This window comes from Sesamum indicum, linkage group LG2 (assembly GCF_026168435.1).
Source record: "Sesamum indicum cultivar Baizhima isolate 11 linkage group LG2, ASM2616843v1, whole genome shotgun sequence".
In the NCBI taxonomy this organism is placed as follows: domain Eukaryota; kingdom Viridiplantae; phylum Streptophyta; class Magnoliopsida; order Lamiales; family Pedaliaceae; genus Sesamum; species Sesamum indicum.
Window position 1 is genome coordinate 4,234,387 of NC_142658.1, and position 23,889 is coordinate 4,258,275.

The window sequence follows — 23,889 nt, forward strand, 5'->3', positions numbered from 1 at the left end:
ATTTCTGTAAGTGACTTGCAATATAGACCAGTTTATACAATTTAAAAATTTATTGGGGACATCATTTGCAGGAGCATAATCTTTGCCTGAAATAAGGAAAGACGATAAATTCCACGCAATAACAGGGAGTAACAAAAACTACTTGACGACTAAACATTGTTCTGTTTCTGTTACTGTCATACATACAACAATAAACAAACATGTCACAGTTATACAATACCGAACTTGGTTACAAACTGTAACGAACATCGTTGAACTTGGTCTTGATCCACTTGAAACTCTCTTTGACAGATGCTTTCACCTTACCTTCCGTGGCGAGCATGTTATATGCAGCGACTCTCTTCTTCCGCTTCATTTCTGGATCGTTGGACGCGTTTGGCCCGTTAAATGCGTACGGGTTTTCTCGATTTTCACACCCGAATTCAGATGAATACTGACAGTATGATCTGCAGCTCTTCTCCATCTTTGGACTATGGGTGTGAAGAAATGGTTTGTCTACCTACACCATTTATATAAGTGCAAAAGTAAGGATGAAATCATGAAGAGCTTATATTCATCTTACATGCATGTCAAAGTAAAGTTGATATATTCGGACAAAAGTATTCTACTTTTGTCGGCTGGCTGTGTTATTTAGGCATGCAAGATCTGAGTTGTTAAAAGTCCATATTTTCAGGCTTTTTTGACGTGGTTCAACTAATTAATTATTTGATTATTTCATTTGACTGCCAACATAATTATTGCATTTGACGTACATAGCCTATAACAGCTGCTAAATTATTCAATCCATCAGAAACACTTAAAAATTAGTTCTATAGTGTTTGTCTGCATCCATATCATAGTTAGAAAGTGTCAGCATGAGTAAAATCTTCAAAGATGTTTATAATATTAGTTAAAAATAATTAACGGGATTTTTATGCTTGAATTTCAATCTTGACCACATTTGACATAGTCTCCCTACGTAGTACATCAAGATTAACAATTTTATTTTAAAAATAAATAACTAGTTAAATTAAAGAGAATGAAAATACAAAATCTCAATGGCACTTGTATATTGATTTTGATGGTGGTTTTGAAACACAAGAGTATATATTGATTTGTAAAATTCTTACATCATACAGATGTTCAAAATCAGACAAGGACGAGCATGACGGTAAGACTTGTATGTATGTGCATTGAATTATTTTGTTGTAAATTTTATTTTATTTTCTACTTCATTCAATCTACACAAATCATGCGTGTAATAATAATATTATTTATTTTATTTTTTTGATAAAAATTTTATACATGTAAATTATATATATATATATTGAATAGAGTAAAAGATAAAATAAAATTTATAACAAAAAAAATGTGCTTTCGCCGCCCACGCTGGGAATTATGAAAGCCAATTGAGGCGATTGGTGGTGGTGGGGACTAACAGTCTTGACGATGTACTTAGTAATGAGTGCTTCCATAATTATGAATTTTTTAAAAATAAAATATTAGAGAGTAACCTGTTTATAGGGGTAAAGATACAAACACTCAAATTGAAAATATAGGTATGGCACCCCCACAAACTTGTTAAAAAAAATTGTATCTCTATTATGTATGTCCACCAGAATTTCTATAGTATATCTATTATTATAAATGGTATATCCACCTAAGTATCAACACACATGTCAGAACGTATGTTTAGCCTCAAAATTCAAACAGATATCGTAGATGTAATAATATTTGATTTTAATTGATAGACCAAAACGATGGGTGGTTGAGTGTTCTTCCTGCTAAAGGAAAAAAACAATGTCTGAATTATCATTTAAATCAAAGTTTTATGTTGGAGAGGCGTAAATAGGATGAGCATCATGCATCATAAACTTCACAACCTTTTGAATAAAATTTTCCTGTTCCCAACGGCGGATGCCAAAGAACTTGTAGACTTGTATTTTATCAGATATCAATTTTTACAAGTTTAGTGATGATTCATAAGAATTAGCAACACATGTATGAATTAGAGTACGGATCTAATCTGATGACATTATATGCATCCTATGCGAGTCGTCATCGAGAGGAGAAGTTACGAGGTAAAGTCCAATGAAATCTTCCATGGAATCATCTTATATTACCCTAATTCAAGTTTTATATCAAAAACCGCTTTCATTGTCTCAAAAACATTCTTGTGCTGAATTTGATGATGCCGTTTACGTGAGTTCGTACCTACACAAGTCATATGATATCATATCCGTGTTAATCCATCCATTATACAAATTCACATGGCCGGCTTCGAATTTCCCTCTTGAATTTTATTTCCTTAGGAGCTCATTCATCGAGTTGCAAGAAAGTCATCAAACATAATTATTCGGACTCAATCTAGCACAAGCATATGCATGAACAAGGCCACAACATATGATGGGAGAGCTCTTAAAAACCCGACAGGGCCTCCTTTTCCTCTCCTGCGGGGGAAAAAATCAACACGATACTGTCCGAATTACTGGCGGAGCAATTCCCTCGAACTTCCCCCTCTCTCCCCGTCAACACATTCAGCTGCGACATCTTCACCATGGCGTTCACGAATTTCTCAAAAAACAACGTTTGATTGACGGCAAAACCCGTCACGATTCCCCTGGTCCTGGAATCCGTGTACAGATCCTGGTCCGACGTGAACAGGCCCTGGTGGTTCATGAGATCAACATAGTACTTGTTATCAAACGTGTTCGGGGATCGAATGTCGAGCACAGTGGTGTTATTTGAATTTGCCGTCGGGCAAGTGGTTTTCAGTTTTTTGGCAAACGACTTGTCCATGGTGGGGTCCTGACTGGGGTAGAGTCGGTTGGTGAAAGAGGTGCAGTGACTGATTCCAATGGTGTGGCCACCTGATAGCGCCACCACGTCGGTGGCTGTGAAGTTCTTGGTTGCTAGAGATGTGATGAGGGCAGTGGTGTTGCTTGAAGGTGGCGGAAGGTTGGCCAGCGTTGCAGCTGTGGTTGCAAAGTTTAGGCTGTCGCGTCGGCCTAATGGAACTTCATAGTCAGGCCCCCCAGACTGCAAATAAAATCAAATAATTTGTTATTTAATGCGTGTATGAAAATATTACGCATGATGTCTACCCTAAAAATGGTTACGTTGTAACATTGTCCTTTATTGTCCTCTTTTTGACTGTGAATTTAGCAGGTGAAAGGGTTCCTTTTCATGAAAATAAAAGGCCAATTATGAACCAGAAGTATATACACTTAGGCCAGGGGAGTGGCCTCAGGCCTTCAGCTTGTCCACACTATGTACCATCCCCTGCAAATTTTACCAGTGAAAAGAAATAAATGTGCATTGAAGAATTTAGAGTTATTTAAACCAGAGTGTCTAGAACCAACCGGTCATCATCATCATCTGATCAAAGGCAAAAAATTTGGGTTGTTGCAATCGATAATGTTACTGATTTTTGTATTGCTTCAAGAAAAAGAATGGATAGTGATATGGGGTTGAGTTACCAGAAAAACAGCATCACGAGCAGCAAGTGCGAGAATATCTGCACAGGAGACAACTCTACCGCACTTGTCATGCACCCGCCTTCGGAGATCATTGATAATTCTGAAGGCCTCAGCCCTCAGACTCAAATTGGGAGGTGCCCCTTGTTCGCTCAGCCCACTTGCTGATCCATCCAGCAGCACTGAACCGTCACATCCCTATACATCGATCACACAACAAATACAAATAAAATTTTGGCATCCATCTATTCTAATTAGTTCAATTTCCTATCCTAGTAAGTAAAACATCATTAACTGTGAGTATAGGAAAAATCTATTGGTACCCATAAAAATCTGCGTTAATCTCAAACTCCAACCAATAAAAGTTTGGAGAATTGTTATGTGGATTACCTGGACAAAGCAATCATGGAAATGGAGTCGAAGCAGCCCAGCAGCTTGGCCGATGTCATTCTTGAAAACCTTCTTGAGCTGTTTTCTTACAATGGACTCCAACTTGGGACAGGAAGAATCATAGTAAGTCCAAGAAAGTCCAGAAACTATTGATTGAGATCCTCCCTGAGCTTTTGCAAAAGGGAAGTATGACCACAGAAGAACAGAAGTAAACAGCAATACAAGAATAGACATTGAAGAGGCCATGTTCGATGTTTGTGTAATACAACCTAATAGTTCGAATGCCCCACACAAAGAAGCTCTTTATAGCCATTTTTGGCAATAAATGAAGCCAACTATATGTAACCAGATTAGAACTGATCACATTACTCTTGCTTTGAATTCTTGGCCTGAAAGGCCACGTACGTGATTACAATGTATCATATTTCTTGAACTCTACTTGCTCATTAGCGAACGACTGTAATGAATCAAGTGTCACTGTTGTTACTTTATTGGATCGACTGGATGCAGTTTGTGAGTGAAATAGTTTACCATAAGCTTCTGTGAGATAGTGAAAATTCTCAAATTTAACTCGTCTATCATCCAAATAATTTTAAGAGTTATTCTAGCTTTCCTTTTTATTCTTATAAAACAGACAGGGTAAGTCAGGCCTGCAACATCATTTTCAACTGCTGTTACCGTACTGAAGAGTTTTGAGGACTGTTTGAGAGCGCAAAAGCAGAATATTTGCAGAGATGAATAGTAACTGACAGTTGGTCGGTTCCCATCCAATTTTTGGCATGATAATCTCTTCTGAAGAATTCAACGAGCACATGAGTAGTTAGTTAAATACAATAGTGACAGTTGTGCAGCTTAGCCGGAGAGGCAGAAGAACAACAGTTGGAACCATATTATGAGATGACACAGGATCATAGATAATTAGAAGAAGAAATCAAACGTTGACACAAAGCAAATTCTAGGGCCAAAAATGAGAAAAAAAAAATTGGAAGCCGTATTGCCTGAGTCTCATGTTGGAATTAAGGATGTGATGCTGATACTGGCAGACGCTAGTAGTTTTGCGTCGTCATTGTGAAGGAAAAGGAAATTCCTCCGGTTCATTGGAAGTAGTATGTAGAAAACGAACAGAGAAGTGCAATAAGTTGAAGCTTACATGCTAGTCAAGTCATAAACACAATAGCTAATCAAGATTTCCAATCATTATGCATCTATCACATAATGCAGCCGCAATAACTCATCATACTTCCTCTTTTGGTGCAACAACAGAGAGACAAACTCAACGGTAATAGAAAACAATCCTAGTTTAGTAAAAAACAGAGGTGAATGGTGAAATGATCCAGATCAAGACATGACGACTCGCGCAAACTCAATATAATAGGATAGGGAAAGAGCCAGAGATTCACAGGATATCAACTGAAGAACAAATTTTTCTTCCAATGCAATCTGATCTAACTTACAATTCAGTATGCTGCTAAATAATCCTGCTTTTGCAGTCACTTTAGCTTCATGCTCCATGAGCTATTTACATCTTCCTTCGTCTCACAATGAAGATAATTAAAATAATGATTGTAGCTATCAATTTTACTACTTCGAACAAAGCAATATTCATTTGCCCTTCAATCTCAGCCAAAAGATCAATGAGTCGAGAGCTCACAAATATATTATTCCACCCACACCTAAATGAAAATTTACGCCAAAATCCTATCCAAGTGCTCGACCACTTCTTCCATACTCGGCCTAAGTTTCCACATCTCATCAGCACATTTTAGGCCAATCTTGAAAATCTCCACAACCATGCTTTCCTCAAGATCATCCTTGGAAATGCTAGCGTCCACCATTTCCATATACCGTCTTTCTTGAACCATTTTGTTGATCCATTCCATCAACCTGACTTCCTTCCCGTCTTCACCCGAAAACGGAAAACTCGGCCTCCTTCCCGCGACAATCTCCAACATTAGTACCCCGAAGCTATACACATCCCCCACCACAGTTGCCATTGTGGCACCATGAAGGTACTCCGGTGGCATGTAGCCCATCGTACCTGCCACCTGCGTCGACACGTGGGAGTGGGACCCCTCTATTCGTCGTGCCAATCCAAAATCTGCAATATGAGCCTCGAAATTTGCATCCAATAAGATATTACTAGCCTTGATGTCCCTATGAATTATGGGCGTATCCAAATTGTGCATAAAAGCAAGGCCCTTAGCCACTCCTCTAATAATCTTCATCCTAGTATGCCAAGACAGAGGCAACCTTAATTCTAAGGCATCATAGTCTTCCTCGGATGATGTATCATAAAGCCATTGGTCAAGACTCCCCTTTTCAATAAACTCGTAAATCAGAACCCGATCCGAACCCGTTGCACAATATCCTAGTATCTTAACTATATTCGGGTGTCGGATCTTACCAAGAGTCTCCATCTCGGCCCGGAACTCTCGCAAGCCCTGGAAGGCATCAGGAGATAGCTTTTTCACCGCGACCACTGGGCCTGAATTGAGCCGGGCTTTGTACACAAGCCCGAAACTCCCGTCGCCAATTATGAGGTCCGGAGAAAAGTTCCGGGTCACCTGAACTAGCTCCTGCATGGAAACATGGTTAAGCGACGGATCAAAAGTGGCGCTTTCGCCGGTGTACATGGAAGAAAGCCCAGCATGGGGCGCGGTATTGGGCTTTGGCAAAGCCGAATTTCGGGCCCGGACCGGCGAGACGGAACGGTTGTTGCGGCGTCGTTTGGCGTCGCCTTTGCAGATGACCAAGATTGATGCAAGGATTAAGCTGACCACAAAGAAGCTGGCGGTGGCTGCGAGAACTGCTTGGAGAGTTTGATCCATTTCTTGTTTACATGTAGAGAAAGAAAGGGATCAAAGATGAAAACGAAAATCGAAGTACAAGTAATCTGAGAGAGATGAATGAAATTTTGAGTGATGAATTCTTGACTGCGATGATTGAAAGAAGAAAGAGAGAGAGCCGCCATTAACGCTGGGGGCGAGAGTTATTCAAAGAGGAGGACTTGGATTCTTTGTCTGCAGTGTAGACCGGAAATCCGGAGTCAACGGTTTGGCCCATTCAGCAACGTTTTCACTGTTTCTTTCTTTTCCTTTTCCTTTTTTTTTTTTTTTTTTCATTTAACATTCCTTACGCAAACTTTTTTAACCAAATTAATCAAAAAATAAGTAATTCATATTTATTATAAAATTTTTATTTGAAATAAATACTAACCAAATTTTATGATTTTTATATTTTTATGTATAAATTATATATATTTACAATCTTTATATTTTTTACATAACAATTAAAAAATTTACATAATTTTTTCTTGTGGTGTTATATATGTTACACTTTTTTTTAAAATAAATAAATTGTCAATACAATTTTAAAATATTATATCGAATATATATACATATACTGTAAAATATACTATCTATAATATTCTATAATTTTTTAGTAATGATACGATGCATTTTAATTATGCTTACTTGTAATTAAATAAAAATTTATAAGTTATATACATTATGTACTTACACATATTTGTTATATCTATTTAACATAAATAATTTACTTTATAAAATATATTTGTATATATTGAGCTTGTAAATAATTTTTGTATTACATAATTTATAAAAATTTATAAATTTTAAATATTATTTTTTAAATCACTAAAAATAATTTTCGGAGAGATTTTTTAATAAAACATAATTTAGGAGTAAAATGGAAAGTATAGTTGGTAAGTGAGAAGGACATTTTTATCATGTCAATACCAAATAATTTGGTCGAAAATTTTTATTACCCTTCATACTTTATGGGGTAAATGCGATAATATGTATAGTTCAGGGGTTTAAAATATATTTAAGTCTAAAAAAAAGACAAAAAAGAAAGTCATTGAGAATGAAATGAACTGTTTTTATAAAGCACTTATTTGTTGTGACGTTGCATTATGCAATTGAATTAGAATATATTCAATTTTTGCGGTCAAAGCCGAATGATTCCCTACTTTGGATTAGGGTTGAAAAATAATTAAATTATTTGATATTCAATTAAAATCGATTGGTAAAAATTTATTTGAATTTGATTCGTTAAATTTAATAAATCAAATTTAAACAAAAAAATTTGTTCGCAAAACATTTAAGCTCGGGTCGAGCTCAATTCAAATAGTGTAAAAATAGTAAAATATTTTTAAAAATATCAAATTACTCGAACTCGACCCGAATTTGATTAAGTTACAGCTCGTTTGGGCTCAACTAGAATAATAATAAAATCAAATTTAAATACGATTTTAGAAACTCGATAATAATTTAAACAAATTTGAATAATAATATGTTTGATTCGACTTGAATTATTTACGCCCCTAATTTAGATGCATAATTCCAATAATTGTACATAAAAATATAATGTTGAATGTTGCAAGAAATTTCAAACACGAGGAACAGTGTAATGTTTGCTAAATATTAATATGTTATTACAAAGTGGACTAGGAATGTGGTCACATGGAATCTGCCTAACGTGATTGGTTGTTGTTCCAATTGTATCCACCTAATTCACTGTTTTTTTATTAACTGAAATAGACTGTATTATTAATGAGTGTGCTAGCCTTTTTTGACATCTTATAAATCTTTGAAATTTTGTAAAATACTTTGAAGTATTTGATTTTTTTTTTTTAACTTAGAGCTTATAAACCATAAAATGTTGATACTATAAAATATACAATATGATTTATTAAGAGAAGTTAAGACTTTGCGACTCGTTAAAATTTTTAATAAATTCTTCTTAATATAGTGAATGTTCCATTGTGTGAATTATTGTTTGTTTTTACTGGAGATATTAAATTTGCCCAAAGTCGCGTGACTTTATACAAATGAGTATTGGAGCTTATAAGCGGAAAAAAACAAAGTTGGAGGAGTTTAGAGCAAACATTTAGCCTCGTTCCCATAGACAACGCAGAATGATATAGTGCATGACACGATCGATATCTTCAAAAAGTGCATCACCAAGGAGAAGATGGTAAGAAATATTTTGTTCCTTGAGGTATCTATTATGATTTCACAAGTCTCGTGAATTTGTCAAATAAGTAGGTCAAAATCTGTATTTTCACTAGATGTGGGACATGCACCAGGATTACTTTTAAGGGTAAATTACAACTTCTTATGAGATTTGTCATAATTATAAATACCCTTTTATTGTTTAAAAAATTACAAATACTCCCTTGTAACATCTTATTGTAGGAAGTGTTTGTTATGATACTTGTAATTTCAGATGGCTATTTATAATTTTTTAAACAACGAGGATATACTTATTATTAAAACAAATCTCAAAAGAGCCCATTATACTTTTAATTCTTAGTATCCTAATTATAAACTCTCATGTCAATATTTTGCAATTTCATTTTTATTGTACTAAAAAAATCTATTAACTTATTTTAAAACAAAATAAACATTTTATGAGCTAAACAAAAATCTTATAAAACATAGAAACTTAAAAGATCTTCTGCATAAAGTTAATCAAACATCACTTTATTTGTCATATATATTTGGTTTCACTTTGGATTTTAATTGATTTGATCCAAAATCTATTGCATTTCGAATTTAATTTTTTGTTACAATATGTATGAGAAAAAGAGACCAAAAAAAAAAAAAAAAAAGGGTTGCAACACAATGAGAAACATATCTTCTTGATTTTATTTATTTTATTTTATTAGAATATAATATTTAAACATAGTAGGAGGGAAAAACAAAAGCAAATATGCATGGAAGGTTAAAGGAGGTAAAGCTTCTTTGGTCCTTGTCTTGTGGTGGTCAAAAGGTACACAAAAAAGAACTAACGAGTGCAATTACACTTCCCTGCGCCCCCCCCCCCCCACCCACCCACCCACCCACATATATATATATGTATATATATTACTTTATCTCAATTATTGTAAGTTCGGAAAATTATAATCATGTCTCTTAAACTTTGACATAATTATGAATAAGTTGTTATTGTTTGAAAAATTACAAATATTCTTAATTTTAAATTTTATTTAACAATGAGTCTATTCCGTTAGTTTCTTTCGATTTTTTATGGTGAATTAACTAAATTATCATTTTGAATTGTAAATTATATTTTTATATATTTCTTAAAGTTTTATACTCTTTGGATTATTTACTATATTGACTCTCAAGTTTTTACATTTTCTAAAAACATTCTTTAAAAAGAAAAGAGTAAAATAGTAATATCTACATTTCTGTTTAAGGGTTATATAATTATTTTTGAAAAAAATATTTATAATTTTTTAAATAATAAGGAGTGTTTATAATTATATCAAATCTTAACAAAAATTTGGTATAATTTTTACCAAATATGTGTCAGAATAAGTGTTTAGTAGTGCAACATGACAAGATCAATTTTACTTAGTATTCTAAATTAAACAAATAGTGGCAAAAAATTAAATTATTTAATGAGCCACAAACATTGATAATTTTATTAGGCGATGGGCAGCAGTTGATTTAGGATTATATGATTTTTGAATGATGAGTATCGTTGTCAGTACTTATAGATATCTATTCTATAATTATATATAAATCGATCAAAGTGGTGATTGGTGCAATTTCTTCTCCAATTAATCTACAATTATTAGTTACTTTACTTTTGTTGTGTGAATTTATTATATTTAAAAAAAATATTTCATTGTGAAGAAAAAATTTATAAGACTTTAAACGAGTTATTTATGTTGATATCAGTAAATTTTAATTAATAGAGAGATTTATTTAGTAAATAAAAATAAATCTCAGAATGATAAACATAATATTTTAAATAATAAAAAATTTATATATAATTATAATGGAATGAGAGTGTAGTTGTTACTAATATAGAATTATGAGTGAGGAGAGAGGAGAGAGGAGAGAGAAAGCAATAATGTTATATTAATTTAGGTGAGAATGAAATGAAAATTGGAGTAAAGTATTGAATTCCCAAAAACATTCGAAAATTTGAAAAAGAAAAAAAATATAAAAGGAATTAAAATCTTATTTGAGTCTCACAAGTTTGCTTCTGAAAACTCCAAAACCTCCCTCCACTTTGTCTATCATCAGATCACAAAAAAAAGGCGAAGACGAAGAAGACCCTCAAATATTCAAAATCCCTAAAAACCCCATCTTAAATCGCAGCATTTTCAAATTCAGCAGCTTTAATTATTACAGAGAAGAAAAGCAGACAATTAATTACTGAAAAAGTTTTTTTCACTCTCACCGTGTGTGTGTGTGTATGTGAGATGAACAGTCTACGCAAGTTTAAAATCTTCGATTCGTTCCCAGCGTAGCAGACTGCGGCTTTTGTTTCTGGGTTTCTCTTGGTTACTACTGGTTTGCTGAATGGCTAAGCGCGTGCACCAAGTTTGGAAGGGTAACAATGTGAGATTTGTTTCACTTTTTTTTCTTGACTTTTTTAATTTTCTTGCTTCTGTTTAATTTTTTGTGGGTTTTTGGCTATGCTTCTAGTTTAGCTTGATACGGGTGATGTTTGTAGTTTAGGGTTATTTGTTTTTGTTTATTAGCTTGAAGCCAATGAATTTTGGACGTGTTCAGTTCGTTTTCGTTTTTTCTTTTCCTCCTCCTTTTTCCTTTTGGAGGGTGGGTAAAAAGATGTGAGTATTGGACACTAAAAATTGATAGGTTCGTGGACTTCAAAGGGGACCATGGAGGAGTTCTTTAGTTGCTTTTCAATTTTCTCTCATCTATTGTGGACATTAATTGGATAGTTGTTGTTTTAGTGTAGCCTAATACTTAGAGTAGAAGACTTAGTTGTGCCTGTTATTCTGTAAAACTAGGGCTTTAATTGGTTGTTACTTGTTGCTTTCAGTTTTGCAGTTATCTTAAACTTAGTTTGACATTGTTGTGCAACTGGATTAATCTCTTTCGGTTGACAGTGTGAGGATGCAACATAAAAATGTAGTCAGACTGGCAGTGTGTCACTTTCTTCTAGTGTTATGCTATTCACACTTCTAGAGAAAGTGAAATCTTGTTTCCTTGAGCACTCACTTTGTAATGCTTGTTAGTAGTCGTCTGGAGTAATAGTGGCTACTTGATGATGCTATCTCTTGTTATACTGAAGAATGTGATCACAGATAGGTGTGTCACGAATTGCTGCGATATTTAGAATCCTAACTGATATGTACTTTGTGTTTGTACATTGTCTTAGTGATGTAATGTTGCTACATATCACTTATAATAACTAATATGACTTATAATGAGCTAAGGTATATGCATGTCTCTATCATATAGTTCCACGGGCTGTCTTAGGATCTGCACGTCCCATGTGGTAGTGGGTGGAGATTGGCTATAAAAAATGTTTCCTGTTCCACTCTTGACACATGAATAGAAGTTTGTGGTATTCATGGACTTATGTTTATCAAGCTATGTCTTCTGAGCTTATACCCCATGCATAACCAGTTGGAGATTTCTTAACTGCTTCAATGATGTAGAAAAATGGGATGCTGGGATGGGATTTTTTTGGTTAAGCAGCCATTTCAGGCTGGCATGTTTAAAGTTATTTCTGAACTAAAACCAGGGAGAAGAATGGATATGTAGAAACGATCAGAAACAAGCGAAAGCACCAAAGGAATGACGTCTGTGATATCCAATTTCTCAGTTGGGTTTTCTGAAAATTATGTCTGGAAAATTTGGTTGACCTGAATAATTTGTTTGCAGCTCATTTGCATTTTAAAGAATGGAAATATGAAATACACTTGTCTATTTATGAATATAATTAAATAAACCAGGGCATTACCAATTAAGGAAAGACCTAATATAAATGAGATGCTATTCTCTGCAAGTATGAGTAACTGCAGTAATGAACATAAAGATTCTCCTTTTGGAGTTGTTTGTTTTGCATTTCTCAACTCATGGTAATAAACAAGAGATGAGTCTTATGTACCATTTCAGTTTTACTTCTAACACTCTTCCGGCAGTCAAATCTTTCTCTACACTTGTCTCCACAGCTTAGGTTACCCTCTAATCTGTGGTCTTTTCCTCATATCTTATAGATCACTGGAGTTGGTATATAAGAAATTAGTTCTGCCATTTCAGTAGGAAGTTATCTTACCCTGTGAATTTCCGTTTAATTTTGCTCTCTGTACATGTGAGGGAAGTCAAAGTAATGTGCTTGGGTTTTGGGTACTTACAGAAATCATTCCATAGTTTCTCGCTGGTGGTGTTTGACAGGTGGTAGAAAATTTCTGAATAGGTTCAACACAATTGGAGCGAAAGCTAATGCTATCATTGTTGAATGCTGCATAATTTCTTTCCTATCTTTTCACGTCACTGACTTTTAATTTCTTTGGTAATATCTGATCAGGATTGCAATAAATGTAGTTCTCCTTTTGCCTATGAATTAGCTTTCAGGGCTAAATTTCTCTTATGCTATCCCTTGTTTTGACAACTTTACCAAGTTTAAGAGTGCCTAAGTAACTGAAGGAGCATGTTTAACTATTTAAGACTTCAGCAATTCTTGATAAGTCCTTGCATCATACATGATTATTTCATTATCTATCTGGAACTTCAATGGATTTTACATGTGGAACATAGCTTATTCGATATTGCATCACATAATTTTTGACGGACTTCCAGTCATTATAGCAAGTAATTTCATTGTAGATTGGTGGTGGGTAATGAATGATTATAATGTTAGTTAGGAGATTTTATACTCCCTTTCCTTCAGGACTACTTTTTGCATTACTAATGTTCATTTTGCTATCTTTGCTGCCATCTGAAACTGGTACATCGGAGAGTGTTGTGATCTAATGCTAAGTGACTTGTGCTTGAAGGGCAAAAGGAAGAAACAATCCTCGTATCAATATCAAGTGGCATGCCCGGGAGAGTCCACGAAAAGAGAATGAAGTGCATAGCTTATGAATAAATGTACTGGAACTGAAATAGCAGTTATCTTTACAACTCACTTTGTCTCATGCATACCTATAATGCAAGTTTCCCACCATAAGAAAGATAATGCAAGGCCTCACTTTGACCAGGAAAGGAAATAGCTAATATATTAAAGGATGATATAAAGTTGTTGAGATTGACAGAAACCCAATTGAAAGTGTCGTAATCTGAGTTCCGAGTATCATATTGCAACAGCATTCCTGAAAATTTCTCTCTCCCCTGCACATTTCTGTGTATATGCGGGTGTGTCAGATGTTGTGTATAAATCTGGCCACTTGCCTGCCGGACAGATTGCCTGAAATATCTATAGCATCTATACCAAGTTACAAAATCATTGAAAAAGAACTTATGATTATATAAAATTTTATTATGTTACTAAGTGATGGAGGAAACTAATATGAACGGTGATTTGTGAAAAATAATTAAGAGGAATTTCATAAATAATGTAATGTGATTTGTTTTAATGGTTTTGACTTGAAATTTCACTGAGATTTTGTTGCTGTGTGTTTCATCTTTTGTAATTGCTGATCAAAGATTTGAAATTGGTATGATTTATCTATCTGGTCACGATTTATTCTAGTAAAATGTAAGTTAACATGTATCTTCTGCAGATCTTTTTCCTAGGTGGGAGGTTGATTTTTGGCCCTGATGCAAGGTCACTGCTTGTCACCTTATTGTTAATCATCGTCCCAGTCATTATCTTTTGTGTGTTTGTTGCAAGGCATCTTCGCCATGAGTTTTCATCCTATAACGCAGGATATGCAATCCTGATAGTCGCAATTGTCTTCACCATTCACGTTAGTACCTAAATTCCTATTCTCTTGATTCTTTTGTAACTACTGTGGCAAAGCTCTAAATCTTTGGGATGATGAATTTATCCTGCATTTTTTATTTTGTCTAAAACCCGTCAGTCATTTGCACAGGTGTAAGAATCCTCCATCAGCACACATCTTAATTGTTAGCTTATTTTCTAATTTACTTGGATTGAGTCATATATATGAGAGCGCCATGTGTAAATCTTAAATTTATGTATTTCCAGAGCTACTTGTAGACTAGGATATATTCATAAGGTAATGGTAGTTTGTAGTAGTTCATGACAGAGGAGGTTGATGCAGAGGTTTCTTGTGTGATGCAAAAAGTTATTAGCGCTGCAAAGATGTAGTGACTACTGGTTTACTGATAATATTCCCATAACATGTGCCAACAAATCAATATATTCGTTTAATTGCTATCAACAGACATACTGGATGAAATTAGTTTGGTTCTCTCCTATTTTATGCATATATATATATATATATTTTTTTTTTTTCTGGTATGTGATCTCATAGCTAAGTCATATTTCCTTTACATAAAAAAGCAGTAACGTTGTAGATCGTGTCAAGAGCAACTGTAAATTTCTTGAGTAATTAGTTTAAGATCTCTCTCGAGTGACTTATACATGCTTGCGTATTTCTTAACCCTGTAAAAGAGCTCTCCTATGACATTGCAGTGCTCTGTACACATTTTAGTAATATATAAAGATTTTTGAAGGAAGTGTAATTGGTTAGCTTCTATATTTTAGCTTGACGCCATGAAGGTGAGGTGAAGTTCATCCTTGTAAAGACAAGGGAACCAGAATATGGGGTTTCTATGTATCACAAACCTATACTAACTTCTAACAGCACGCTGCAGTAGTATGACTAGCAACACTGGAAAAGACATTATGTTAGTGATACACTTAATACCACCTTATTGTGACCGTGAAATGCTTTTTTAAGTGCAATGAAGCTTGTAGAGTCTTCTAATCTATAAGTTGTTTAAGTTGGACTACTTTGAATGTAGTATTATTTGGATTTTGAGCACTTCGAATGATTATTTAAATTCTTTATCTTCTTTTTTTCTTTTTTTATGGAATCAGTTCTTCTATTCCAGTCAATAAAAGCTTTTAGGATCGTTTGTAATTTTTAATTTAATATCTAAACTGTAAGGATCATTTATATGGCTGAACAGACCTTGTTCTTAAAGAATAGAAGTGATTTCTGGGTGTTGTGATTCATCCACATATATAGGTGCCCATCTTAGGTAATTGAACCCATTTTTTTCTCTGCACCGTCTTTTTGATTCCATATTAACTTAATTAGATTGCTTATCAAGTCATGTAGTTAGATTTATGTAGGATTGTAGTTAGATTTTTGTTTTCCTACATAGTACATATGTTTTCCTTATATCTTTTGCATCAATATTTAATCTCTACTTAGTGTGATTCTCCATGGAGAATGATTGGTTTGTTGCGTATTTTTCTGTTGGTTTAAAATTTTCCGTTAATTGAGGATAGGTATTGGTGCTGCTGCTTCTTACTTCCGCTCGAGATCCAGGAATTGTACCGCGTAATTTACACCCACCAGAAGAAGAATTTCGTTATGACACTTCAGCATCAGTGGAGGTTGGTGGACGGCAAACGCCAAGCCTCCAGTTCCCCAGAACTAAAGAAGTCATGGTTAATGGGCTCCCAGTTAGGGTTAAATATTGCGATACTTGTATGCTATATCGTCCTCCTCGTTGCTCACATTGCTCCATCTGCAACAATTGCGTGGAGCGTTTTGATCATCACTGCCCTTGGGTGGGTCAGTGCATAGGATTGGTATGATATTTCATCATGAGATTGCTTATTTTCATTTCTTTTGTTCTCCTTCTCGCTAAGTTTGTCTTTTAGATAATTGTATTTTTGTTTGTCTGTTGAATTGCTGCTTTACAAGCCTAACTGGTTCCTCTGTCCTTTTTTCTTATGCTAAATATGCAGCGAAACTACCGGTATTTCTTTTGTTTTGTTTCTTCTGCAACACTTCTTTGCATCTATGTGTTTGCAATATCTGCTTTCTACATCAAGGTTCTGATGGATGATCATCACGGAACCGTATGGAAGGCAATGAAAGAATCTCCAGCATCCGTAATTCTGATGGCCTATTGTTTTATATCCCTGTGGTTTGTTGGCGGACTCACTGGCTTTCACCTTTATCTAATAAGCACAAATCAGGTGAGCTTCTTATTTTTATCTGGATGGCCTAATTTTCTTATGCACCCTGTCACCTACTTTTCGGATGTTGGGGACTATTTAATCAGAGACTGTCGCAAGGAAATAACAATCAAGGAAATGATCTAATAATGAGTTTAATGAATATCTTACTGTTGAGTTGATCAGCTGTTAGTCGTCATGGTGCATTGTGTATATTGGCTGCTGGTGGGAACTTAATCCCCTTGCCAATGTCACTTACTATATCTTGACGAAAATAAAGAACTAAAGGGAGCAAATGCAGTTTATTAGCCCTTATCTCCCTGTGGTTGCATTAAGATAGTTAAGCGAAACTGTTTCAATGGTTATCCTTGGTTATAAAATATCAGGTGGGGAAGATGGTATTGGGTATGGGTTGGGCTGTTATCTTTTTCCCTCAACCAGTTCACTGTAGGTCCCAATGTGCACGAAAGGCTGGTGGGTGGGGGAGTGATTCACCTAATATCAGCAATAAGAGTTACTACTACTGTTAAAGGTTTCAGTAAGGTCTAAAGCTCTGGTGCAACTGAGATGCTGGTTTTGAAATGGATATGAAATGAAACATTTGCACTATGGATCCTATGTCATCTATTTAACTGTGATAAGATGGATTGTGGTGGTGGTGGTCTATTGTAAATGTTAAGCATCATCTCAATTTTATTCCGATGATTCTTGCATGTTACAGTTTTATCCTATCCTATCCTATTCCATTTTGGTTAATACAGTACATTGTGGTGATCCTTTTGCAGACAACCTATGAGAATTTCCGTTATAGATCTGACAACCGGATCAATGTATACGATCGTGGTTGTTTGAATAATTTTTTTGAAGTATTTTGCACAAAGGTCAAGCCTTCAAGGAACAACTTCCGAGCTTTTGCGCAGGAGGAACCCCAGAGGCCTCCTATTCCCACCTCCCGGGATGCTGAAACAGAGGATGCAGCCGATGATCGACGCATGAAGGTTGAAGATGATTTAGACATTGGTGGGGATCTTTTGAAGATCTCACAGCGTCATAATATTGAAGATATTGAAGCAGATATTCATAGTAGGGGGAGCGATGTGCCCCACCATAATTCATCTGAAGCTGATTCGGTCCTAGGTTCTGATAGACGGGGCCCTGCTGTGCAATCAGAAACACGGCACTCAAGTTGGGGGAGAAGTGGGAGCTGGGAAATTGCAAATGAGGGAAGCTATGTGGCTCAAAAAGAAGCATACCAATAAGGGCATGAAAGGGATCAGTTGACGGCATCACAGATCAAGCGGTGACATGTCATAGTTGTATGGAGCTTTCCAAATGGCTGTTGTTGGTGTTGCTTTCTGATTTGAGAGAAAAGGTGCCATCTTCTTCTATTCAATCCTGGAAAAGTGGGTTCGAGTTTTACTTCCTGTTTAGGTTGAAGTTTGTGCTAAAGTTTTCCTATTGCTCATCCTTGGGTTGATCTAATCTTTTTCTCATTTTATCATTTTTGTGAAAGCAGTGAAGGTAAGATTTTAGTGTAATTGTGTTGGGGAAAATGTCTTTTTTCTTACTTTTGTATTTTCCCTCAAACATAACCAGCTCCATATTGATATGTGTAATCACGTGGTTTCATGAGTTTGTATTCTTTGTGTAATTAACTTTCTCATAGATCTGAAAAGGCATTTATCTCTGATTTTACTATATTTTACAATGTTATGAAGTATTCTCTTCCTTGGAGCATTTAGTTGTGGGGATGTGTATGAAGAGCTGTGTAGGGAGTTCTGGGACGTCCTAAAATAATCTACCTTAAATTTTCAGGCAGATGGAGGTTTTTCACCGCAGTTTAATGAATGTACAGGGAATCTGCCGTCTCTCAGTTCACCAGTCAAATAAAGATATATTCGGGAGTGGAAACAAAACAAAACAGGCCATTTAATAGCTTTGCTTAAGATCACCTTGTTTTAAACCAAAAGGATATTAGAAGGCATCACATAAACTTTGTTGCTTTTCCTGTGTTCATTTGGCAAGGTGAATTAATGCAAGTTAACCCCATAACAATCAACTCGTAACATATACACACTATGTAACACCCGCATTCATTTCAAAGTGAGTTGCAGTATACATACCCTTAAACCGCACCTGAAACAATTCCGGGAGTGGCACTACTATACCTTCTTCCCCCACACAAACCCAGGGAGAAAGAAGAAATGGGACCTTCAAGAAACATGCTTATCTGTTTAACTATTACCCACTCTTTCTTCCTCATTTTTTCATCAACCAATGCACAAAAGCCTCAACCTGAAACAACTTCCATTCCATACAAAACAGTGAATAGCTTCTGCCTGCATAAAAGGCTCAATGTTAACAGAGCCTTCTGCCTCAGAGTCCTCAAAAGCCCTGCATCAGCCAATGCAAAACCAAATGACTTTATTCCCCTCCTACAAGTTGCCATAAACTCAACCTCCTCTTTCATCTGCAAAACCCTCACACTACTTCAAAACCTATACGATGACGAAAAAACAACGGCAATGCTGATCCCAGCCGTCAATGAATGCCTCTCTGCTTATGAGGAGATAGCCGGATACATCACCTATGTCATATCTGATGCTTCTCAAGAATCTGCCATTGCGGGCTTAGATGGTGAGGTGATCAAGGATTATATAGGTCGTTGTATCAAGGCTTTGGCAAAGACTAAGGAACCTGAGATTGCAGACCGTAACAAAGAGGCCAGGAATTATGCCAAGCTGTTGATAGACATTGCTGATAATCTCCGCACTAGGAAACCTAAATAAGATTGACGAGTACAAAAATGTTATCATGTTTTGTTTGCCTGTATCTCCTCTCTCTCCCTCTCTCGCAATGCTGAAATCCATTTACCCTAGTATTTCAGATTGCAACCGTCTGTTGGCATGTCCCCTTAACAGATCTAAATAAAATATGAATTCTGATATTTATGGATACACGCTGGTTATTTTCTGCAATTATCATTTGACAAATATTAGAACAAGAGGTATAGGCGAAAATTTAAAGAGGCTTTATCCAAATGCTTCATCTCTTCCATTGCAATGGATACACATCCTAACTCACAGCAAATGCATTAAACATCACACAAAAGCAACGAACAGAGTCAAGTAACATGTAGCACCTAATTTTCAACTTTAAATGCCTGTATATACTACACATTTGGATGGAGAAGGTACAACTTTGAGGTTCTGCCAAAGCTTTTCAGGAAATACAAAGTGCATTCTTGACTGGCCATTTTTTTTTCATTTTCTCCTCCTCTTTTCATTGGAAACTGAAGAACTATAAGCAGACAAGATATGTTGAAGAAGAATGTCCATATACCGAAATTCATCATCTCCACTAAATGCATCAATGACACAATACGTGTTAGAATCCTTGGGCCACCATCAACAGAATGAAAACCAGTCTGGAAAAGTAATTGATTGCTTCTCAAAAGGCCATTTATACCCACTCCAGCCTGCCCTGGTGTTCCACAAGATGTTGAATTTTACCATTAGGTAAGAGAGCCAGATTCTTCACTTTAGCAGGTCTAGTGCTGTACTTGACTTCAAATCTTGGCAACGGCCTATTATGCTCTTCCGTGCTCATCGACATGTCTGGCAAGACCTCATCAAGAAACTCATCGGCAACATCTCCATCTTCATCTATTCTAAGGCGTCTTGCGTACCATCTCAATCCCTAAGCAGATAGGCGTAAAATAAGGAAGGATGCACATGCCAAAGTCACTAATTTATAAGATAATTGTACTGAATGCAGCAGCAAAGAATTAACATGAAACAAATATAAAAAAGTTTCTCCACATAATATGCCAAACAGACAAAACTTTCCTCTATCTCCCATTTTAGATAGCTTGTACCTAACTGTTCATAAAAATGCTCCAGAAGGGTGCAGGCTTAAAAATATAACGACAACAGAAAACCAAGCTTGTCAACCTATTCCCATCAGCTGTCCTTCTGGTAGCTTCATTCATCAAGCAGTCAGTAGCCATTCTCCTCAGGGTAGCTCTTAGCCTTACCCATGGGAATGCACACTCTAAGTAGCTTCATCCTTGCAATTGTCTTACTCCAAGGAAACTATCATTCTACTCTACATTGTGGTCTTCTCAATAGCAGATTTCTGACTTTATGATGTCTAGCTTTATTATATCCATCGATTAGCAATAAAAACAACAGTTAAAGCACAAAAAGGGGCAAATCCTCACTCAAACATATGTGTAATTTGAGTAGAATACCAACCATTGCATAGTATCAAACTTGATCCACATCGGCAAAAAGTGCTAGGACCACACCAAATAAAGAAAATGGATACCCCTCGAAAGTAAGCATACATTATTAAGTTTAAAAAAAAAAGTCCAAACAATCCTTTTTTCACATATTTCTCCTAAAATGTAAAGTTTTCCACTTTGAAACCGCAGCTAACAATTACTTGGGCGCATCAAACATAACATTTCAGAAAAAGTACCGCAGATTCACAATATCATCAGCGCTCATTGACCTAATTTTTATTAGGGGCACATGCCCGAAAGTGATTATCTTCAAAAGCAAATTCGTACTTTTGAGATTCTATGCTTCTGATCATCCTCACCAGATCCGGAAACTAACTTATGCTCGACATTCAAATACTTAATATCACTAAACTTCAACTAATTGAACCGCAATTGACATTAACACAAGAAGACAACTTTACTAAACCAAAGCCTAAATTCAACAAACAAAAAAAAAAGAAAGGCAATAGCATTTTTCTTATCCAAGTAAACACACCTGAATACCGCCGTCTCCGGCCGGGCAGAATACAAGAAGGGGGGGAGGTGGGGCCCGCTCGACGGGGACCTGAACGGGCACACTAAATCCTTTGCGCGGAAGATGCTGAGGTGGAGCTGTAGCTGAGGCCGCAGCCGGCCCGGACGGCGACGCCGGAATGGCGGCTTCGGCAGCGGCGTCTTCCTGGTGGTGGTGGTGCTGCTCTTCGTCTCTCCCAAACCCTAGCAACCCCGCGAGTCTCTTAAATAACCCCATAATCCCCACTCCAATACATATATGCAACACACAAATTTGCACCAGTATTGGGTCAGGGCTTGGGATCGAAATTACAGCACGCGACGGAGCTAGAATTTGGAAAATTTTGAGAGATGACGATGATAACAAGCACAATGCTCGAAAGAGTGTGTGTTGTGTGTAGAAATTAGGTATTTGTTTGGTGTTTAATGTAATATTAGAAGTTGCGATGCCATAACTCAATGGGTCTGCATCTTTCACAATTAAAACTTTTATGAGTCAAAATTGCATATTGATAATAACTGAGGAGCTCAATGTAAATAATAACCCATTGTTTTGATGGGCTTATTGGGCTCAACTACAAAAGAGATTTGGGCTCTGCAAAGGTGATGATTGACCCAACCCAAAATATTAGATATAATATTTAAATTATATATAATAATAAATCATATAATTATTATTTTTAGTTTTGAAAATAAAAAAACCATCTCTTCGCTTCGCTTCCTTTCCTGCATAGCTTGATGTGTATGAATTTGTATATTACAAGCTGTCGTGCAACCTTAACTCCTTGTATCGTTTTTTAGTGCAAATTTTAAACTATAAGAGATAGCATATGATCATAAGGATTGCGAGGATCTTACACTTACTTCAATCATCCTCCATCCTACTCATCACATCATCAAGCCTTGTGATGGGTTTGCTTCTCTTAGGCCTTAGCTACAATTGTTTTAGATCCAAATGCAATGTCTAGCTCTATCTCTAGCTCTGTTGTATTATATTTTTACATAAATTTTAATTATAATTACATTATAAATTTCAATTATCAGTGATAACTAATCAACAAGTATTATTAAAGTAAACAGAAAAATTACGTTTTTACTCCTATAAATTAAACTTATATTTTTAATTTAATCTCATTTGTTATTATTTTCTCACATTGTATCCCATAAAAAAAATATCTTCTCATTTTCACTCCTCACGTGACTTTTCCATCGAATAATTAACAGACAAGTCATGTGGTCATTTGTTCAGCACGTGTTTGAACTAAGCTCTATGACTTTGAACTGAAAAGTCACGTGAGGAAAAAAAATGAGAAAATTTCTAATTTATAAGATGCAATATGAAAAAATTATGGCTAAACTGAAAAAGACCCTAACATATGAAATCAATATCAATACGTTGTCGGGATTCGAATTTTATGACCTAATGATCATAGAGCCTAAGTGTTGAAAAAACTTAGTCAATATCCTCTAAATATGGCAAAATTTGTTATTAGATTTTATGTATCCCAACCAAAGATATTAACACATATTCAGTTAAATAAATTAGCGATTAGATTCGATCTACCAAATTATGCAATCCTATTATTATCTATAATTACTCCAACATCGCACGTAAATTCAAATCTACACATAAAATCACAAAAATTTTGAAATGAATTTTTAACCTAAATAAACACTTCCCTAGTACGTATATCTCGTCCATGACAATCCTACCTATATATATTTGTAAAATTCCCATGAATCATTTGAAATTAAGGTACAACTACAAATCCCACAAGAACAATGTATTCTTCAGTTGTTTCAGTGCTTATGATTTTTGTTTTCTACTCTTGTTTCATCTCATCTTCAATACACGACGTTGTTGCGACGACGAGCACTCCCTCGTCGTCGATGATCAAACAAGTTTGCTCGAATAGATGGAGCAATTTTGATTCTAAATTATGTATTCACATCCTTCTATCCAAACACCAGATAGCATCAGCGACGAATTTGTTCGACTTGTCGATAGGGATTATGGAGTTGGGAATTTCAAACGCAACGAATACGCGGACGTACATCGACAAGTTGCTGAAGAAGTTAACCGATGTGAAGGGTGCTGTGCGCGAGTGCAAATTGTCGTATGATTCGGTTATAGGATCGTTGAAGAGTGCCCTATCTGAAGTTAGAGACGACAAGGAGTACTTAACTGCGACGTATGACCTTCTGATTGCTAGTACGGACAGCATCGAACGGTGCGCAAACGCTGTGGTCTCGGGGAAAGTTGAGGATGAGACTATTTTGATTGGGAATAAGGTTGTGCCCATATTTGGGCTGTCTGCGTACAATGCTGTCGACAGTCTTACACACTAG

General features: G+C 35.7%; 6 protein-coding genes across 6 annotated transcripts; 2 read left to right on the forward strand and 4 right to left on the reverse strand.

The window, feature by feature from the left end:
• Positions 1 to 129: 129 nt before the first annotated feature.
• On the reverse strand, positions 130 to 519 carry LOC105179276 (uncharacterized). The gene has a single exon (XM_011102894.3). The coding sequence runs from the start codon at positions 461 to 463 to the stop codon at positions 230 to 232; it is 234 nt and encodes a 77-aa protein (XP_011101196.1). The 5' UTR covers positions 464 to 519; the 3' UTR covers positions 130 to 229.
• Positions 520 to 2,251: 1,732 nt separating this feature from the next.
• Positions 2,252 to 4,302, reverse strand: LOC105179284 (Peroxidase superfamily protein). The gene is made up of 3 exons (XM_011102897.2): positions 3,846 to 4,302; positions 3,459 to 3,653; positions 2,252 to 3,018 (listed from the first exon to the last, which is right to left on the reverse strand). The coding sequence occupies exons 1-3, from the start codon at positions 4,089 to 4,091 to the stop codon at positions 2,398 to 2,400; spliced, it is 1,062 nt and encodes a 353-aa protein (XP_011101199.1). The 5' UTR covers positions 4,092 to 4,302; the 3' UTR covers positions 2,252 to 2,397.
• A 949-nt stretch (positions 4,303 to 5,251) lies between these two features.
• On the reverse strand, positions 5,252 to 6,872 carry LOC105179292 (Protein kinase superfamily protein). Its single transcript, XM_011102903.3, has one exon. It carries the CDS (start codon positions 6,671 to 6,673, stop codon positions 5,531 to 5,533), a length of 1,143 nt encoding a protein of 380 aa, XP_011101205.1. The 5' UTR covers positions 6,674 to 6,872; the 3' UTR covers positions 5,252 to 5,530.
• Positions 6,873 to 10,856: 3,984 nt separating this feature from the next.
• Positions 10,857 to 18,440, forward strand: LOC105179299 (DHHC-type zinc finger family protein). The gene is made up of 5 exons (XM_011102909.3): positions 10,857 to 11,224; positions 14,362 to 14,547; positions 16,065 to 16,370; positions 16,530 to 16,763; positions 17,528 to 18,440. The coding sequence occupies exons 1-5, from the start codon at positions 11,186 to 11,188 to the stop codon at positions 17,999 to 18,001; spliced, it is 1,239 nt and encodes a 412-aa protein (XP_011101211.1). The 5' UTR covers positions 10,857 to 11,185; the 3' UTR covers positions 18,002 to 18,440.
• A 1,333-nt stretch (positions 18,441 to 19,773) lies between these two features.
• LOC105179305 (phospholipid hydroperoxide glutathione peroxidase) lies at positions 19,774 to 21,977 on the reverse strand. The gene is made up of 2 exons (XM_011102914.3): positions 21,524 to 21,977; positions 19,774 to 20,441 (listed from the first exon to the last, which is right to left on the reverse strand). The coding sequence occupies exons 1-2, from the start codon at positions 21,776 to 21,778 to the stop codon at positions 20,205 to 20,207; spliced, it is 492 nt and encodes a 163-aa protein (XP_011101216.1). The 5' UTR covers positions 21,779 to 21,977; the 3' UTR covers positions 19,774 to 20,204.
• A 1,576-nt stretch (positions 21,978 to 23,553) lies between these two features.
• LOC105179312 (uncharacterized) lies at positions 23,554 to 23,889 on the forward strand. Its single transcript, XM_011102920.3, has one exon. It carries the CDS (start codon positions 23,554 to 23,556, stop codon positions 23,887 to 23,889), a length of 336 nt encoding a protein of 111 aa, XP_011101222.2.

Excerpts from the sequence above, each read along its gene's own strand:
- LOC105179276 (XM_011102894.3), bottom strand. The coding sequence starts at position 463 with ATGGAGAAGAGCTGCAGATCATACTGTCAGTATTCATCTGAATTCGGG.
- LOC105179284 (XM_011102897.2), bottom strand. The coding sequence starts at position 4,091 with ATGGCCTCTTCAATGTCTATTCTTGTATTGCTGTTTACTTCTGTTCTT. Across the intron at positions 3,654-3,845 it reads TCCATGATTGCTTTGTCCAG|GGATGTGACGGTTCAGTGCT; the intron begins GTAATCCACATA and ends ATCGATGTATAG. Across the intron at positions 3,019-3,458 it reads CTCGTGATGCTGTTTTTCTG|TCTGGGGGGCCTGACTATGA; the intron begins GTAACTCAACCC and ends TTTTATTTGCAG.
- LOC105179292 (XM_011102903.3), bottom strand. The coding sequence starts at position 6,673 with ATGGATCAAACTCTCCAAGCAGTTCTCGCAGCCACCGCCAGCTTCTTT.
- LOC105179299 (XM_011102909.3), top strand. The coding sequence starts at position 11,186 with ATGGCTAAGCGCGTGCACCAAGTTTGGAAGGGTAACAAT. Across the intron at positions 14,548-16,064 it reads CAATTGTCTTCACCATTCAC|GTATTGGTGCTGCTGCTTCT; the intron begins GTTAGTACCTAA and ends AATTGAGGATAG. Across the intron at positions 16,371-16,529 it reads TGGGTCAGTGCATAGGATTG|CGAAACTACCGGTATTTCTT; the intron begins GTATGATATTTC and ends CTAAATATGCAG.
- LOC105179305 (XM_011102914.3), bottom strand. The coding sequence starts at position 21,778 with ATGGGGTTATTTAAGAGACTCGCGGGGTTGCTAGGGTTTGGGAGAGAC. Across the intron at positions 20,442-21,523 it reads CCGGAGACGGCGGTATTCAG|GGATTGAGATGGTACGCAAG; the intron begins GTGTGTTTACTT and ends CTATCTGCTTAG.
- LOC105179312 (XM_011102920.3), top strand. The coding sequence starts at position 23,554 with ATGGAGTTGGGAATTTCAAACGCAACGAATACGCGGACGTACATCGAC.